Here is an 18,166-nt window from a genome sequence, read left to right as displayed (position 1 = left end):
AAGGTTTAAGACCTCACAAATAGAACTGTATAAAGAATTATATAGAAAACCCAACAATTCCATTTGAGCAAGCTTTAGGCAACAATGGAGAGGAAGAAACCTCCAGCAGAACCAGGCTCAGGGTGGGCGGCCATCTGCCTCGACCGGTGGGGGTGAGTGGAAAGAGAAGAGAGAAAAGAACAGCAGGCAACAAAACCACTGGACAGGTTGGTAGGACCAGTAACTGGACTCTGGAGATGTACAGCTCCAAGGAGGAGGATACCTGCAGAGGAGAACAGAGAGAGGGAGACAGAGAGGAGGAAACTCAACTACAGGAGAGAGAAGACATAAAGTTAATGACATGAAATGGTAGAATTTAAATGGATAGAGGAGAAAGGAGAGAGGAGAGGAGCTCAGTTTATCAGTAGAGGTCCCCCAGCAGACTAAGCTATATCAGCATAACTAAGAGATGGTTCAGAGTCACCTGATCCATCTCTAACTATAAGCTTTATAAAAAAGGAAAGTTTGAAGTCTAGTCTTTAATGTAGAGACGGTGTCTGCCTCCCGAACCTGAACTGGGAGCTGGTTCCACAGGAGAGGGGCTTGGTAGTTAAAGGCTCTGCCTCCCATTCTACATTTGGAAACTCTAGGAACCACAAGTAAACCTGCAGTCTGAGAACGGAGAGTTCTGCTTGGAAGATAAGGAACTATGAGGTCTTTAAGATAAGATGGAGCCTGATTATTAAGAGATTTATAAGTGAGGAGAAGAATTTTAAATTCAATTCTGGATTTAACAGGGAGCCAATGGAGAGAAGCTAATGTTGGAGAAATATGATCTCTCTTACTAATTCCAGTCAGAACTCTGGCTGCAGCATTTTGGATTAACTGGAGGCTTTTTAATGAGTTATTGGGACAAACTATTAATAATGAATTACAATAGTCCAGTCTGGAAGTAACAAATGCATGGACTAGTTTTTCAGCATCACTTTGGGACAGGATGCTCCTAATTTTAATTTTAATGTTTCTCAGGTGGAAAAAGGCAGTTCTAGAGATTTCTTTTATGTATGAAGTGAAGGAAATATCCTGATCAAAGATAACTCCGAGGTTTCTTACTGTATTACTTGAGGCCAATGTTATTTAATCTAATGTAAGAATGTGATTACACATAGTGCCTCTGAGATTTTTAGGTCCACACTGCTTCACTCTACAAAGGAGGAAACTCTACCATCAACATGTTTCTACAGTTGAACTAATTATTTGATTAATGCTGTACTTCTGATCCTTCTGCTTAATGAATGTTCATCCTCCAAACAAATTTGATTCAAATCAAGCATGGTTTAGTTTTACTTTACAGATGGAAACTGAGCCGCAGTGTGGGAACATTTACATTTGACAATTTATCAGACACTTTTATCCAAAGCGACTTACAGTGAGGTACAAGAGAAGATATAAGAAGTCAATGAAAAGAACTTTAAAGTAAAGAGCTGTAGGAACTGTTTCAGTTCCATGAGGTGAAAGTGCAAGATTTGTTTTTGAAAGTTTACTTTGAGGCTTCTGAGCGTGGACCACAAGACGTAGTTCACTTGCAAAGTGCAGTGAGTGAGAGGGACTGTAGACCAGGATGAGGGAGTTTGTAGGTAAGAGTCAGGACTTTGAACCTGATGCAGCAGCTACAGGATGATACTGTCGACAGATTCAGATTCAGATTCAGACAGTGAAAAACCAGTTCCTGATTAAGTCTCATCCTGGATCTAGTTCACTGTTAATAAAAACTGCCTCCTTTCACATTCGGGTTAAGGGATTGTTGCCATGACAACAGATGCAAATATATTTTAAAACCAAGAAAAGAAAAGAAAATCCAGATTTGTGTCAGATTATCAATCTAATTAGGAACATTTGGTGATACATGTATGAAGAACATGACCCAAATCTATTATATATTTTGGACTTTTTCATTCGAAGTTATTTAATTTGTCACTTTAACTTTTAAAGTGACAAATTAAAACAATAAAACAATTAAAAATAAAACAATTAAAAATCATCGATTAAGGACAAAAATCCCAGAATTCAGAACATTCGGCAAACTTCGACTGTGTCCGTCCGTCACGTGACCAGCCGCTCGCACGTTATTGGTTCTTCCCGACTTCCGTTCAGAAAAGTACTTTTTTCGGCGGAGTTCGGTTCGTGTTCCACAGCGACTTGGACCGGGAGCTGCTGAAAAACACGAGGTGTCCAAACTGGAACTGGTGTGGATGTTGGTTCTGATCTTTTCGTTTAGAACCAGCATCGTTGTCACGTTTCCTACCGGCGGGAGTCCGGTGAGTGTACGTTAAGTTCACAGCTAACAGTTCGAGAGCTAACGGTTCGAGAGCTAACGGTTCGTGAGCTAACAGTTCGAGAGCTAACAGTTCGTTAGCTTTAACTTTTAGAAAGTTAACGTTTCTCAACAACTGTAGGTTTTAATGCAGAAAAAAGCGGCTTCACATGTCGAGGAGGTAACTTAAACTCTTCCCAGTCGTTCTGTCCGTTTATGTGTCTTCATAGAACTAATCTGAATAGAAGTAAACTCGTGCTGTAGTTGATTTAGGCCCTGGACTGGTCTGGTCTTAGATTTATTAGAGCTACTGAAGATTCAAGATTCAAAAAACTTTATTAATCCCAGAGGGAAATTATTTTACCTCATTACCATTGTTCTCAAAACAGACAGAAAGGAACCACAACCAGGAAAGAACAAGAGAAAAAGAGGACACTTAGTACCTGTCTACAACTGCTACCTGACTGTTACACACCTGTCCCGTCTACCTGAACAGAAAAGAAGCTCCCAGGATTCAGACTCAGTTTTATTCATGATTCTTTCTGTGACTGTTTGTTCGCACAGTCCATCTAACCTGCACCCGGTAGCCAGCTAACGTTAGCTTATTCAATTCAATTCAATTCAATTTTATTTGTAGAGCGCTTTTTACAATTGACATTGTCACAAAGCAGCTTTACACAACCAAAGAACAGTACATGAACAGTGAATGTGTATGAGTCATAATAATCAGATTGTCCCTGATGAGCAAGCCGAGGGCGACGGTGGCAAGAAAAAACTCCCTGAGAAGGCAACAGGAAGAAACCTTGAGAGGAACCAGACTCAACAGGGAACCCATCCTCATATGGGTGATTACATGCTGTGTAGGCAGCAGTCCAGTATAACAGTTAAAGTCTTTTAAGTTAATATGGAGTCCAGTTAGTTATTGCAGGCAGACTCGTTCCATTCCTTGACTATCGAGCGTTGAGTCGAGACCTCCAAGAAACAGCTTCCGACGTCCGCCGAGGCCAGGACCGACATCATAGTAGCTTGTGACCAATCCAGTCTCCAAACGCATCCCAAAGGGCAAACGGTGGATCCAGGCGACGAGATCTCCAGCCAGAAGTTGGGCATCAGGATGAGTCAGACAGGTCCAGAGGGCAAAGGGTGGAATGACGTGTAGCTTGACAGAGAGACAGGAAGAGGGAAAAGAGAGAGGGAGAGGGAAAGAGAGAGAAGAGGAGAGATTGCAGTTAGTTGTATTCACAGTCAGATAAAGTTTGAGGTGAATGTATATTTAGAATTGTGCAGCAGGGACTCCGGCAGGACTAATTATGACAGCCTAACTAAAAGGGTGGGTTCAGAAGAAAACACAGACATGAGGGCGCACTGGGATGTAGAGCAACGAAACACTTCACCATCAACAAACCCGAGTGATCAGTGAGAGTTGGGAAGACAGCATCTAAACATACCAGTTCACCATAATGCTCTACGTCCATGAGTCCTTCCCAGATCTATTTACTCAAATGCTTGACTAAATAGGTAGGTTTTCAGCCTAGACTTAAACACTGAGACTGTGTCTGAGTCCCGAACGCTATTTGGAAGGCTATTCCATAACTTTGGGGCTTTGTAAGAAAAAGCTCTGCCCCCAGCTGTAGTTTTTAGGATACGAGGTACTGACAGGCAGCCAGCATCCTTTGAGCGAAGTAGGCGTGGTGGATCATAAGACACTAGCAGTTCACTTAGATAATGCGGCGCAAGACCATTTAATGCTTTAAATGTCAAAAGTAGTATTTTAAAATCAATGCGAAATTTCACGGGGAGCCAATGAAGTGTAGATAAGATAGGCGAGATGTGATCGTATCTTCTGGTTCTAGTGAGGACTCTCGCTGCTGCATTCTGAACTAACTGAAGCTTGTTTATGCACCTGGTGGAACAGCCAGACAGTAAGGCATTACAGTAGTCCAACCTAGAGGTGATGAAAGCATGGACTAATTTTTCTGCATCATTTAGTGACAAAATATTCCTTATCTTGGCAATATTTCTGAGGTGAAAGAAAGCTGTCCTGGTGACATTATCTACATGAGCTTCAAATGAAAGACTGGAATCTAGAATCACACCAAGGTCTTTGACTGTTGCACTAGATGTAACGGAAAGGCCATCTAGAGTTACGGTGTGGTCTAACATCTTGCTTCTAGCTGCAGATGATCCTATAACTAGTACTTCTGTCTTATCAGGATTTAGCAGAAGGAAGTTAATTAGCATCCAGTCTCGTATATCCTTTACACATTGCTCAACTTTATTAAGCAGTTTGATCTCATCTGGTTTTGATGAAACATATAACTGTGTGTCGTCAGCATAACAATGAAAGTTAATACCATGTTTACGGATAATGTTGCCCAGAGGAAGCATGTAGAGGGAAAAAAGCAGGGGGCCTAAAACTGAACCCTGTGGAACACCAAACTCCACTGGAGAGCATGTGGAGTAATCGCCATTTAGATCTACATACTGATAACGATCAGTCAAATAGGACCTAAGCCAGGAGAGGGCCGTTCCCCTAATTCCAACAACATTTTCTAGTCTGTGAAGGAGAATACTATGGTCAATGGTGTCGAAAGCTGCACTGAGATCGAGTAGCACAGTAGTTATCATCTCTGCTACCCAACATCAGTGACTGTTATTAATCAGTTTATTTAGTTTCTCATTCACTTCTGCTGAAACTGTCTGGTTTGTTTGAAATCACCAGGACGCCTCAGTCCACTGTCCCCTTAATGTCTGGAGCTCTAATGGATCACAAGTGAGCTGCAGGGCCAGAGACTAAAAGCTGCAGTCAGGATGAACAGTTCCCCCAGTTCCTGTACACACACAGATGTAGGTATGAAGTATGACACAGATGACCTGTGTTCATGCTAGATGCAGTCCCCTGTTTGCTGCCCATTTCATTGCTCCCCCTTCATGCTTCATGCCTTCACGACAGAGAGACAGGAAGAGGGAAAAGAGAGAGGGAGAGGGAAAGAGAGAGAAGAGGAGAGATTGCAGTTAGTTGTATTCACAGTCAGATAAAGTTTGAGGTGAATGTATATTTAGTGTAGTGCAGCAGGGACTCCGGCAGGACTAATTATGACAGCCTAACTAAAAGGGTGGGTTCAGAAGAAAACACAGACATGAGGGCGCACTGGGATGTAGAGCAACGAAACACTTCACCATCAACAAACCCGAGTGATCAGTGAGAGTTGGGAAGACAGCATCTAAACATACCAGTTCACCATAATGCTCTACGTCCATGAGTCCTTCCCAGATCTATTTACTCAAATGCTTGACTAAATAGGTAGGTTTTCAGCCTAGACTTAAACACTGAGACTGTGTCTGAGTCCCGAACGCTATTTGGAAGGCTATTCCATAACTTTGGGGCTTTGTAAGAAAAAGCTCTGCCCCCAGCTGTAGTTTTTAGGATACGAGGTACTGACAGGCAGCCAGCATCCTTTGAGCGAAGTAGGCGTGGTGGATCATAAGACACTAGCAGTTCACTTAGATAATGCGGCGCAAGACCATTTAATGCTTTAAATGTCAAAAGTAGTATTTTAAAATCAATGCGAAATTTCACGGGGAGCCAATGAAGTGTAGATAAGATAGGCGAGATGTGATCGTATCTTCTGGTTCGAGTGAGGACTCTCGCTGCTGCATTCTGAACTAACTGAAGCTTGTTTATGCACCTGGTTGAACAGCCAGACAGTAAGGCATTACAGTAGTCCAACCTAGAGGTGATGAAAGCATGGACTAATTTTTCTGCATCATTTAGTGACAAAATATTCCTTATCTTGGCAATATTTCTGAGGTGAAAGAAAGCTGTCCTGGTGACATTATCTACATGAGCTTCAAATGAAAGACTGGAATCTAGAATCACACCAAGGTCTTTGACTGTTGCACTAGATGTAACGGAAAGGCCATCTAGAGTTACGGTGTGGTCTAACATCTTGCTTCTAGCTGCAGATGATCCTATAACTAGTACTTCTGTCTTATCAGGATTTAGCAGAAGGAAGTTAATTAGCATCCAGTCTCGTATATCCTTTACACATTGCTCAACTTTATTAAGCAGTTTGATCTCATCTGGTTTTGATGAAACATATAACTGTGTGTCGTCAGCATAACAATGAAAGTTAATACCATGTTTACGGATAATGTTGCCCAGAGGAAGCATGTAGAGGGAAAAAAGCAGGGGGCCTAAAACTGAACCCTGTGGAACACCAAACTCCACTGGAGAGCATGTGGAGTAATCGCCATTTAGATCTACATACTGATAACGATCAGTCAAATAGGACCTAAGCCAGGAGAGGGCCGTTCCCCTAATTCCAACAACATTTTCTAGTCTGTGAAGGAGAATACTATGGTCAATGGTGTCGAAAGCTGCACTGAGATCGAGTAGCACAGTAGTTATCATCTCTGCTACCCAACATCAGTGACTGTTATTAATCAGTTTATTTAGTTTCTCATTCACTTCTGCTGAAACTGTCTGGTTTGTTTGAAATCACCAGGACGCCTCAGTCCACTGTCCCCTTAATGTCTGGAGCTCTAATGGATCACAAGTGAGCTGCAGGGCCAGAGACTAAAAGCTGCAGTCAGGATGAACAGTTCCCCCAGTTCCTGTACACACACAGATGTAGGTATGAAGTATGACACAGATGACCTGTGTTCATGCTAGATGCAGTCCCCTGTTTGCTGCCCATTTCATTGCTCCCCCTTCATGCTTTCTCTTTTTTATTTATCTCCAAATCATTATTTACACCTTTATTTCTCTTGATCTCTATTTTTACATGTTCATTGCAAGTTCCAGTCTCATTATTGTGACCCCATTACTTCAGAAATTCCTTTTGACTCACTAATAAAAAGTGTATGATCGGCTGTCTCTTTCCGTCTCTGTCTGGCACTTTTCCATTCTGAGTTTGTTCACTGATTCCAGAAATCAGTGGGATCATCTCCCCACAGTGGATTTTCACTATTGCGTATTGTCTTTTATGAACTCAGATTAAATGAGCTTATTATTATTATCCAGTGCTAGGTTCATGTTGGATGAATAATTGCATTTTTTTAATATAAGTCTCCACTTTAAAAATAAATGCAAGTTGGCGCTTTGTCCTTGGTGGATTAATTTGTTATCTTGATCCACGCTCATAAACATCCACATTCTGTGGATGGATGAAGAGTCCGATTCTACTTGTGCGGTTTAATATGTGTGTTCAGAGTGTGTTTTGTTGGTGTCACTTCATTCCTCTGTCTTTGTGTTCCAGGACACGAGTTCCAAACTCACCATGGAAACAGAAAATTCCGGAAGAACCCTCATCCAGGTAACTCAAAATCTGGTCCTGGACCTGTTGAGATGGTTCAAAACTATAGTGTAGTGTTGTAATTCTGTACTTTTACTAGTGTTACTTGAGTATAAGTATTTCCGTTAACATACAGTTAGAATATAAAAGTACTTATTATGCAGTATAGATAATTATTACCGCTGCAGTGATGTGTTAAATACTTTAATTATGCAGCTGATAAATATGGAGCTGGGTTTGATTTTTGCTCAGTGATTCAGAACCTCTGAGCTCAAGCTGCAGTAATATTAATCAGAATCTGTAAAGTAATTACAGTGGTAAGATAAATGAGATGGAAATACAATAGTATAGTACAAGTACTATACCTTTTAATAACACCTTTAATAAATAAAATCACTTTATTTACTTAGACTTGCATCCTGTCGTGCAGCTGTTTACAGCCTCCACTAACCAGTAGTTGTAGTTTACGTGCATGTCTGTTTAGACTCGTATGTAAGTTTGTGAGTTTCCAAGCAGATGTAATGGAATTCCCTGCAGGTGTTTTTGAGATATACCTTTAAAGAGACTGGGCCACGTGAGGTCACAATGACCTTTGGCCACCGAAGCAGTTTGTCACGATTCTCGCACATTTGAACAACTTGAAGCCGTATCCACATCTTCTATGCTGTGGTCTGCTGGGGCAGCAACATGAAGGTGGCAGACACTAACAGACTAAACAAACTGATTAGGAGGGCTGGCTCTGTTCTTGGGGTGGAGCTGGACCCTCTACATCTTGTAGCTGAGAGGAGGATGCTGTCCAAACTCCTCTCAATCCTGGACAATCCCTCCCACCCACTCGATAGTGTGTTTGCTGGACAGAGGAGCATGTTCAGCCAGAGACTGATTAACATTAAGTGCTCCTCAGAGAACCACAGGAGGTCCTTTGTACCTGTGGCCATCATCCTCACATCCAGTCTCCTCACTGTTCTGTCTCTTCAGTGCGGCAGCTGTGACGCCGCCTCCTTCAGCTGCTGGTGTTTGGACTGTCTGGAACCTCTCTGCCACGACTGTGTTTCCGCACATCGAAGAGTCTCGGTCACCAGGTCACACAGGCTGCTCAACCAGCCGCCTGCAGGTCAGACAAACTGAATCCTTTGTGTTTGAGTCACAGCTTATATAGTTTCAGGTTTGGTTTGAATCTGCTCATCATGTCGTTCTCTCACTGCAATGTGCTCAAATCCACACAGCAAATGCTGTTAAGACCCATGAGCCTGAGGTAGAGGACAGATCAGTGCTGTGCTGTATGTCAACACAGATTTTCAGTAAGGTCTAACATAAACAGATATGTTTCCAACACACTGACCTCTCTCCTACACAGAGCCAGTCAAACACATCCTGGTGATGGTTTTCACTCGCTACTGATTTTCACTTTATGTTGAAGCACAAACCTTTCCAGGATGAGCATTAACATCAGCCTGGATTAGTTAAACCACTAATTCCAAACCTGATCCTTGGTGCTGTGGTCAGAAAAACGCAGACTTTCTTTGAGAAACTGCAGGGGTGAATATTAATTTTGGAACTTTCTAACACCATAAACATGTCTCATCAGAATTAAATCCATTAACATGTCGTTTGAAATTAATCAACAAAACTAAAGGTGTAGCACTTCTATGGACGTGTAGACATATGGCTGACTGGGGAACTGTGAGAAATGGATATCTAGTCACAACATGTACGACTCCTTCAGACAGGGAGAGATACATAATTAATTACATGTCCACACAGTTGCTAATTGATAATGTTGTTAGGGTTTAGTTTCTCTGGGGTCTCTGAAGTGGTGTAGAAATAATCCTGATGGGTAAATCAGTTCCCGGATGTTTACTTTAAAACTCATGTTTGGTGAAAGTTCAGAGGCGAACTAGAGAAAGACGCCTTCTTTGTTATCAGGAAGTGGAACAGGGGTCGTGGTGTTATGCAGCACCCCCCTCTTTTCATGTGCAGAATTACATTGTGCTAAGTCAGTGTCTCTGTGCTGCTGGAAACTCCTGAAGATCACAGCAGGTCTTACTTCCGCCATATCTGTCTCTGTTTCTCTCTTCAGGAGACGTCTCCACCCCTCCCACCAAGTTCTGCAGACTCCACCCGTCTGAGCCTCTCAAACTCTTCTGCTTCACTTGTAACCAGCTCACCTGTCGAGACTGTCAGCTCATGAGCCACATGAGCCACAGGTACACGGGCTACACATTGGAGTAGTTTGTGTATTTTTAGACAGAACAAGATGTGAAGACGTCACCTGTCTCCTACTCTCAGGTACGAGTTTGTCAGTGAAGCACTGGACAAGCTGAAGAAGCAGCTGGAGGAACAGGTTCAGCCAGTCAGAGCACAGAGAGACACAGTGAGACGCACTCTGTGGGACATGGAGACCAGGTACAGAGATAAATTTATAATATTTGATGCTGCTCCTCTGAATATTTGGTCACTGTGATGTACAGAGTTGTTTAGAAGAAGTTCTTTACGAGTTATTGTTGACTCAATGTTTCGGCATCCTCCGTTACAAGGCTGCAACTTACAGCAAAAATGAATTTAGTTAGACACTTTGAGACAAAAGCTGTGTTTTGAAGGAAGCTTGTCTAGTTTTTGAAGGAAACTGCAGCAGAAGCTCTAAATCGAAACCTCCTGGTGTTTCAGGCTGATGGACATTGTTCAGCACGAGTCTCGTCTGAAGGCTGAGCTGCCGCAGTCCTACAGTGTCTTTCTACAGCACCTGCAGCAAAGGATGAACATCCTAATCAAAGAGATTGAGGTGATTTTTCATAGCTTTTCCTTTTCTGTTTTATCACTGTGAGGAAATAGAACAGCTGGAACTGAACTTTGTGAGTTCAGTGTGACATTGTTTTGTCTGAACATCAGTTCAAATCCAGAGATTCAGTTTTCTGTGAAATAAAACAGAAAATGTGACTCGTTGGAATATTTAAATTTTCTTTTTCTCTGAAAAGTGACTGAAACCACAAAATGCTGATGAACTGAAGAACATTCACATCGTCAGTCCTGGTTTCAAAGCAGATTTTGTATTGAATCGATGGACCGTAACCGCCCCACTCCCAACAGAACTTTGAGCTTGCCACCAGTGATTTAAACATAACGGTGCTGGACTGAAGTGTTTGTGGTTTTAGTTTAGGTGTTTTCACTGAGCTGTGGTTGAACGTTGTTCTAGAATTTACCCTGAAGTTTCACTCATAGTTGAGAAGATTTTCATTACGAGGTTTACAGATGATGATGCATATGAACATCATTTTATTTATTTTGTAGTTTGATTCGTAAATCTGAGTTCGACTTGTTTCACAGCTCGGTGGATGTAAATGTTTTTGTTTGTGAGCAGAACGTGCACAAGTCTGAACGTGAACAAATTCAGAGGAGGATGATGAAACTGAAGCAGCTGCAGCAGAATCAACAGGAAGTGGATGAAGCTGCAGAAAAAGCCAAAAACACTAAGGACCTGAAGACCCTGCTGACATACAGAGCACAGGTAAGATGGGTTTGAGGGCTAAAAGTCAGCAGGTATGACATTTGCTGTGGACTGTGTGGATCTCTGTTCTGATCTTTGCCTTACAGATATCTGTGGTTTTGAGTTTGTTCTGGTTTTATTTATCTTCCCTGCTGCTAGTTAGAACATGATGTTAAATGCGACAGACTGCTGCTGTCAGTCTGATGATACAAACTACAAACCAGCGGGCGTTTATTCAAAGGATTAAACATAAATACATTTTTACTTCATTAAACAGACAAAGTGACATAGAACATGTTTGATCTTGTGTTTTTTCCCCAGATTGAGTCTCAGCTGAAGGATCTTCCAGATCAGGATTTGTCTCTTCCTCAGAAGATGTCTCAGATGAAGGTTGTCACTGACAGTAACTCAATACAGACCCTTTTAAACTTTGGTAAGCTGTCATGTTATTAATCTACTCATCTACTTATTCACACTTTTATCGACCAGTCATCCGGCCTCAATCTGCTGATTGACAAATTATTTACTTACGGTCAGTGCCAACTCTCTGTGGACTGGATGTGATTTTCCCAGCTTCACTCCTGCTTCCTGTCCGTCATGAAATCTTCTATACTCATTATCCCGTGCAGTTGGTGGATTAATCGCTGATCAAAAAAAAAAAAACTTGTGTAACAAACGACTTGGTTTCTTTTGTGTGAATGAGGAGAAGCTGTGTCATACGGCTCCTTCAGGTGCAACAAACGATAAACACCGAAAACCTCAGGGTGGTGCTGAAAACGCTGCCAGCGAGCAGCCAGTCTCCCCTCCAGTTTCCATTTAGTTTGTCGTAGAGTGGTACCCAGGGGTAATGACTCGTCTAATGCTTTCATCAGCTGCTGACACTTATATGTTTTGGTTTCCAGGAAAACTTGAAGTTACCTGGGTCCCATTCCAAACCTCCAATAAGGACCAAGACAATTCACGCACCTCCTCCTCCGCCTCCCCCATCATCCTTCCTCCCACCACCACCAGTCTGGACACCAGTTCACTGGCTCCAGTAAACGGCCTGGTACCGTTGTTGAAGTCCTCCTCTGCATCATGCTCCAGCTCCGTCTCCTATTCTACTTTGTCCACTTCTTTCTCAGCCACTCCCCCCACCTCGGCCAGCCTCCCACAGTCCTGCAGAACTTTCCCACAGACTGGGGCCCCGAGTATTTGTAGCTCTGGTGCTCCAGTAAACTTCCGTTCTGTGTCAGGTCAGTTATGTCTCCCACCTTCTTCCTCTGCTATTCCTGTTTCCCTCACATCCACCTGTCCCAGCTCCCATGTCACTGTCAACCATCTGGCTTCTTCTGGGAAATCCCTGCACGGTCACTCCCCCCCCCCCCCCTCCTTCCACTGTGTCCACTGCCTTGCTCACTGTAGCCCCTCCTATCTCCACCAGTGTAGCACTCGCCTGCAAGCCACTCCCTCAGACTAGAACCACCAGTGACTCTGTGTCATTGGGGACGTCCTGGTCCTATCAGGTGGCGCTTCCATTGTCGTCCCCGTCATGCTCCACCTCCTCTTCTTTGACCCCCACCTGTGCTGCACCTCTATCCTCTCGGCTGAGTCTTAATGTCTCTTCCTGCCAGAACTTCAAGCAATCCAAACTTCCTTTTGTCCCGGCCAACACGGTCAGCGTTGTTCCGGCGGTCCGGCCTCTGTCCTCCTGGACTGTGAAGACGTTATCTCACCTGAACACGACCTTGGGCCAGGTGCAGATAAAATGCATCCAGCCCGTTTCTGCTTTTCACTTGACCCTGCCACCTGTCAAGTCTGGTTCGGTCACATCAAGGGGTTCCTCCCCTCAAAGGGTTCCTCTTCGTCTGTCTACTGTCTTCACCCCCTTGCCACAGTCTGTAGTTCTGCACCAGGCACCCCCTCCACATCAGAACAAGCCCGGTGCTGTCCTGACTGTTTCCCTCCCTTCAGCTGTGCCTCAGATCTCCATTGCCCCTGAACAGCAGAAACACTGCAACCTGATGACAAACATTGATCTGGGAAAGGTCCCCTCGGCCTCTGGCAGTCCTCAGATACTTCGTGTGGTCTTTGCAGAAAATGGGGTCTCTGTGGGACAGGGTCAGGACACAGCCCCATACTCCCTTCAGCCTCTCATCCCTGACACCAGCCCGGATTCATCCTTGTTGAAACAAGAGCAGCAGAGTCTCGTGGTGAAGGCAGTGGCGGACTCCGCCTGTGATCACAGTGTCCGACAGGTGGAGGCGAGGCAGCGGGAACCTGCAGAGAATGAACCGACGTCCACTGTGTGTGAAGAAACTGAACCTGCAGGATCTGCGTGTGAAACGTCGGACAGCGACTCTGAAGAAGCAAAGTCTGTGATGAGACAGCGGGAACACAGTTTGAGCCAGTGGCAACCCAAAGTGTCTCTGTTCCGACTGCCCGTCTCCCCAGCTCGACCTGGATGTCCCCTCCCTAGTTTTCGTCTGGTCCACGGAGACTCTGAAGATGAGATCTACCTGGAAGAGCTAAGCGAGGACTCTCAGGTAGAACTTCACCTGTCGGTCATGATGTTTTTAACTTTACCTAACCAGGTGATTCAAAGTCGTAGCCTAGTGGTGAAAATAGTAAGAATAATAATTATAATTATTATGTCCAGATGGGTCAGAATGAGGTCTGAGAGTTTCTGTAGTCGGACGTCTCCTCTAGTGAAACATTGAGCATCAATGGCGTCATAAAGAGGTTTTAAAGGACCAAAGACTCTAACTGAATTACTCCACCTGTGTCACAGTCCAGTGCTGCTCCCGTCTCCAATGACTGTAAGGATTCGTCAGAGCCGTCGTCCCCGGAGTCTCCTGTGACCCTGCAGTTAGTTTCCTGCTCTGCCTGTGGATCAGCTAATGGCTCCATAATCTGTTTATCCTGTGGTCGAGCGTATCACAGGGACTGTCACACTCCGCCTGTTGGACCTGACATTTGGTGAGAATCACTTCACCTTTTCTAATGTGAAACAAGGAAACAAAGAGCTTGGTGGTCTTCAGGTGTCCCCGACTACTTCACGTACAGTGAACCACTTTACTTTAGAAGAGATTAAATGGTGCCGCAGTCACAAATCAGTGACAGACACTGTTCTGAGGAGAAACTAGTTTGAAATATAAATTATACACTAAAGTGTGAAGAGAGTTTCATCAGTAAATGAACACAGAAATTAGAACTGCGGTTTCTTGTTGTGTCGAAGACTCACACTGACTGTTTGAGGAAGTAGAAATTCAAAACTCCTGAAACTGTATTTTTATTGCCCAGCACACCGACGTACCGTGAACAGAAATATGCTTTTGGAGAGTGAAGTAGAGTTTAGGCCACTTGACTTTATTTATTTCTATTTTTGTATTTTGAAGTATCTCAGCTGCTGTCAACAGGACTTGAGGTCGGTTTTAGACCTGATTCTGGAGTCCATCCCAACCTGATGATTACAGAAATGATTGTCTTTGTCTTACAGGTCCAAGTGGGTCTGTTCGTTGTGTCAGGACCTGTCGGACCCCTCAGACCCCTACAGCTCAGAGAGACCACAAAGACCACGGGGTCCCTGTCTCAGTCTGCTGGACCAGCGGGTCAGAGTCCAAACCTATTTTAATTTATTTGACAGTTAGATGGAAGCTTTGAAACCGACGTGTGTTTTGTCTGTTTCAGCGGTGTGAGAGTCTGTTGCTGCACCTGAAGGTTGAAGGCTGCAGTCGACTTCCTCAGGTCTGTTTATCAGATCCAGTCTGGAATCCTCTCGTCCAGTTTCTTCATCCTCTTATTACAGTCTGCTCACAGCAGCATTTCAGGAGCTGATGTGTTCACATACGTGTAGTTTAGACTGTAGGTTTTTCTCTGTAGTGTAACCGTCAATCCAGCAGGTGGCGCTCTAACACTGTCTGTTTTTCTCTGATGATGACCTTTGTTTTTTTCCTGTTTTCAGTCTCACCTGAAGTTGATATCGGAGCGTCTGACCCTCCGTCGCTCTTCTCCTTATGCAACAGCTGCAGAGTTTCTGTCCGACGTCTGGAGTTTACTGAAGCAGCAGCCATCCTCACAGGTGCTGCAGCTTTTTGATGACGACGCACGTTGTTCAACTCTGATTATCAGTAGAGTAACGTGTTGTCCAGAGCTCAGATCATATCTGCCTGTTTGTCCTCCTTTGTTCTGACGAGGAACGGGAACCTTGTTACCACAGAACCACAAGTTCAGCATTTATTATCTGAGAATGAGCGGCTTCATGTTGGGTTTAAAGAGCAGTTTATATAGTTTTTAACAGTAATGTCGGTTGTAAATTCCAGGAAACTTGTCAGTGATTCGATTTGATTCCTCTTTCGACGCAGAGGCTCCAGAGAGTTTTTGTCAATCACAGCCGGCTGATTGAACTCTGATATTGATGATTGCTTTATTAGTCCGGTGCTGGGTCAGTTTTTAATGATGAATGCTGATTGTTTTCTTCAGGATGACGCTCTGAACAAACTGCAGAAGAGTTTTCACAGCAGGTTGTTGAAGACGTTCGGTTCAGATCTTCATCCGTCGCTGTCGACTCCCCCGAGCCCGGGGTCAGACATCATCGTGGAGTCCAATCTGAAGCAGACGAGGAAGAGGCTGCGACAGTTTCTGGGAAGCTCGGCTGTTAAGAGGCCAAAGAAAGACACGGAGCAGGAGTGAGAAGATGACACCGGAACCAAAAGAGTCTGTTATTAGCCAAGTTATTAACGTGGGAACGAACATGTCTCCAGTTCCTCTTCCTGCCACGAGCAGCAGGTTCGTTCAGGTTAAGAACTGAGACTGAAAGGAAACAATTGATCTTTAAATGTTGAAATGCTGACGGAGCTTCAGGACGATTCAGGCTTCACCTGCTGCATGTTTTATTAAGTTCTTATCATTTATATTCAGATTAAATTTTTTAGTGTGGACTGACGGAACCGCACGTTCCTCTGACGTGTCGGGAACATCCTCAGGTTCTGCTGCTTTAGTAGCTGGAACTCACAGAGGAACCAACCTGCAGACACTTGATTTTTTTTTTTACTGTTTCTACATCAGAGAGGAGATTTAGGCACCAGACAGGAGCTATGATCTTAGTCCAGATCAGCACTGATGAGTCCACATCCTGGGGGTGTGGCTCACAGCCCAAAGACCTGCCCCCCTCACGGACCATATATAAAGACCAAACAGAGACCAGAAACTCCAAAGAACCTGTTAGAGATCAGGAGCTGACCCCCCCTTAAGAATCCTGTGACGCCAGAGCGGATGGTGGTGGAGGCGAACAGTCGGGTGGAGGTGATGGAGGGAAACCAGCAGCAGGTGGAGGCAAACATCCTGCTGCTGGGAGCTCACGACGTCGGCAAGTCGGGTAGGATAAAAATACTCTGAAGTAGAATTACTGCACTCGTTCAAGTGAATTGGATTTTATGAATCAGTTCTTCAGTTAACACAGAGTTTGTCTCCGCAGCTCTGACCGTCAGATTTCTGACCCGAAGATTTATCGGAGAGTATGGAGACATCGGTGAGTTTTTTGTTTCTGTCAGTACTGCGTCGTCTGTGGTACACTGTGTACTCCAAGTTTAGTACATGTACTGCAGTCGGAGTGCCAGAGTACACAAACACCAGCATTCATTAGCTCAGTAGATTTTATATTGACAATCTGCATCTGTCTCATGGAGGAAAAGTACAATATGTGTTTACTACTGTTAAGTACAAGTACCTCAGTAGTACTTAACTACAATACTGAGTAATCTGTAGTAAATCAGACTTGTGTGTTTTCAGAGTCGGTTTACAGTCGAGTGGACAAGATCGACGGTCAGGAGATCTGCTTCAACATCTGGGACTCTCAGTCCACACAGGTACAGAACTCACCTGAGACTGCCGGTCCACACACAGCGTCACTGACGGGGCACGTTGAACAGTAAACAGAAAATCCACAGATCAGAAGAAACCAGAACCACCTCACAGCTCCTGTACTTTGTGGAACTGCTGCAGAGTCCTGCTGTTGTTTCTCTGAAAAAAGGTGGATCTGGTTCTAGAGAAGAACTGATCTGTGTTTTGTTTCCAGGCCGGTTCCCTCAGCGACAAACGGCTGCAGTGGGCAGACGGGGTGATCCTGGTCTACAGCATCTGTGACCGCGGCAGCTTCGACTCGGTGCGACAGCAGCTGCAGCAGATCCGTCGCAGCAGGAAGTCCGTTCCCGTCGTCATCGTTGGGAACAAACGGGACTTGCAGCATCACCGTGGCGTCTCCAGCGAGGAGGGTCGGCTGCTGGCTCTGTTGGAGCGCTGCGGCTTCTTCGAGGTGTCGGCGGCTGAGACGTACCACGGCGTCCTGCTGGTGTTCTACCAGCTGGTCGATCTCGTCAGAGAGACTCGGGCGCTGAGGAAGAGCAGCGCCGGCGTCCGAGGGATCATCAGGAGCGTGTCGGCCGTGTTTGGAAAGAAACGAGCTGAGTAGAAGGGAAAGCTGTGGAGGGAGAAGGTAACGAGGAGACTGGACACAAGGATTGTAGTGGACCCCCATTCTGGTCCGAGGGGCTGACAAGAGATTTGTGTTCCTCACAGGATGAATCTGCAGACTAGTTAACCTGCAGCTGGACGTCAAACACAAAGTGACACATTAATTAAAGCTGATTAACGCGTGAGTCATGACGGCTGAACCTCAATCACTTCAGGAGGATCTGTTTACGTGCAGGTCTGCACTTATTTCAGTGTTGATGTACGTACAGTGAAACGTGTGTGTGTGTGTGAGCTTTTCTTGATAAAACACTATGAACAGCGTCGGAGCACAACAAGCTTTATTCCAACATGTCAGCGACTTAACATGATTTAACTCAGTCATAAGATTAAAGAGGAACAAACTTCTAAAAAGATCAGAGAAAATGAATGTGGTTAAAGTATGGTGGCCTCGAGGAGCCAAAAACAACTCATTTATTCAGCTGAAACGTTTCTGTGAACATGTGAAAACCAGAATGAGCCAATCGAAGGACGATAAATAAAGTTTTAACCTCTCAGAATGTATTGTAATGTATTTATTCATGAGTATGATCAAAGTCCTAAAACTAGCCACCAACATGATTCTTCTCATTTTCCACAATAAGT

At 44.3% G+C, this 18,166-nt stretch overlaps 2 protein-coding genes across 2 annotated transcripts; both read left to right on the top strand.

Moving 5' to 3' along the window:
• Positions 1 to 2,136: 2,136 nt before the first annotated feature.
• LOC113169826 (transcription intermediary factor 1-beta-like) lies at positions 2,137 to 12,660 on the top strand. The gene is made up of 9 exons (XM_026371559.1): positions 2,137 to 2,297; positions 7,555 to 7,611; positions 8,569 to 8,704; positions 9,671 to 9,797; positions 9,880 to 9,996; positions 10,258 to 10,372; positions 10,949 to 11,095; positions 11,396 to 11,507; positions 11,977 to 12,660. Exons 1-9 carry the CDS (start codon positions 2,232 to 2,234, stop codon positions 12,531 to 12,533), a joined length of 1,434 nt encoding a protein of 477 aa, XP_026227344.1. The 5' UTR covers positions 2,137 to 2,231; the 3' UTR covers positions 12,534 to 12,660.
• A 3,045-nt stretch (positions 12,661 to 15,705) lies between these two features.
• On the top strand, positions 15,706 to 18,081 carry zgc:171704 (RERG_RasL11_like domain-containing protein). Its single transcript, XM_026371583.1, has 6 exons — positions 15,706 to 15,841; positions 16,121 to 16,292; positions 16,327 to 16,430; positions 16,530 to 16,583; positions 16,844 to 16,920; positions 17,130 to 18,081. The coding sequence occupies exons 2-6, from the start codon at positions 16,150 to 16,152 to the stop codon at positions 17,520 to 17,522; spliced, it is 771 nt and encodes a 256-aa protein (XP_026227368.1). The 5' UTR covers positions 15,706 to 15,841; positions 16,121 to 16,149; the 3' UTR covers positions 17,523 to 18,081.
• Positions 18,082 to 18,166: the final 85 nt, after the last annotated feature.

Source organism: Anabas testudineus, chromosome 16, assembly GCF_900324465.2.
Source record: "Anabas testudineus chromosome 16, fAnaTes1.2, whole genome shotgun sequence".
Lineage (NCBI taxonomy): Eukaryota > Metazoa > Chordata > Actinopteri > Anabantiformes > Anabantidae > Anabas > Anabas testudineus.
This window is presented reverse-complemented; position numbering and strand designations above follow the sequence as displayed.

Excerpts from the sequence above, each read along its gene's own strand:
- LOC113169826 (XM_026371559.1), top strand. The coding sequence starts at position 2,232 with ATGTTGGTTCTGATCTTTTCGTTTAGAACCAGCATCGTTGTCACGTTT. Across the intron at positions 9,798-9,879 it reads ATGAGCCACATGAGCCACAG|GTACGAGTTTGTCAGTGAAG; the intron begins GTACACGGGCTA and ends TCCTACTCTCAG. Across the intron at positions 11,096-11,395 it reads TGCTGACATACAGAGCACAG|ATTGAGTCTCAGCTGAAGGA; the intron begins GTAAGATGGGTT and ends TTTTTTCCCCAG.
- zgc:171704 (XM_026371583.1), top strand. The coding sequence starts at position 16,150 with ATGATCTTAGTCCAGATCAGCACTGATGAGTCCACATCCTGGGGGTGT. Across the intron at positions 16,431-16,529 it reads TCACGACGTCGGCAAGTCGG|CTCTGACCGTCAGATTTCTG; the intron begins GTAGGATAAAAA and ends TTGTCTCCGCAG. Across the intron at positions 16,921-17,129 it reads GGGACTCTCAGTCCACACAG|GCCGGTTCCCTCAGCGACAA; the intron begins GTACAGAACTCA and ends TTTTGTTTCCAG.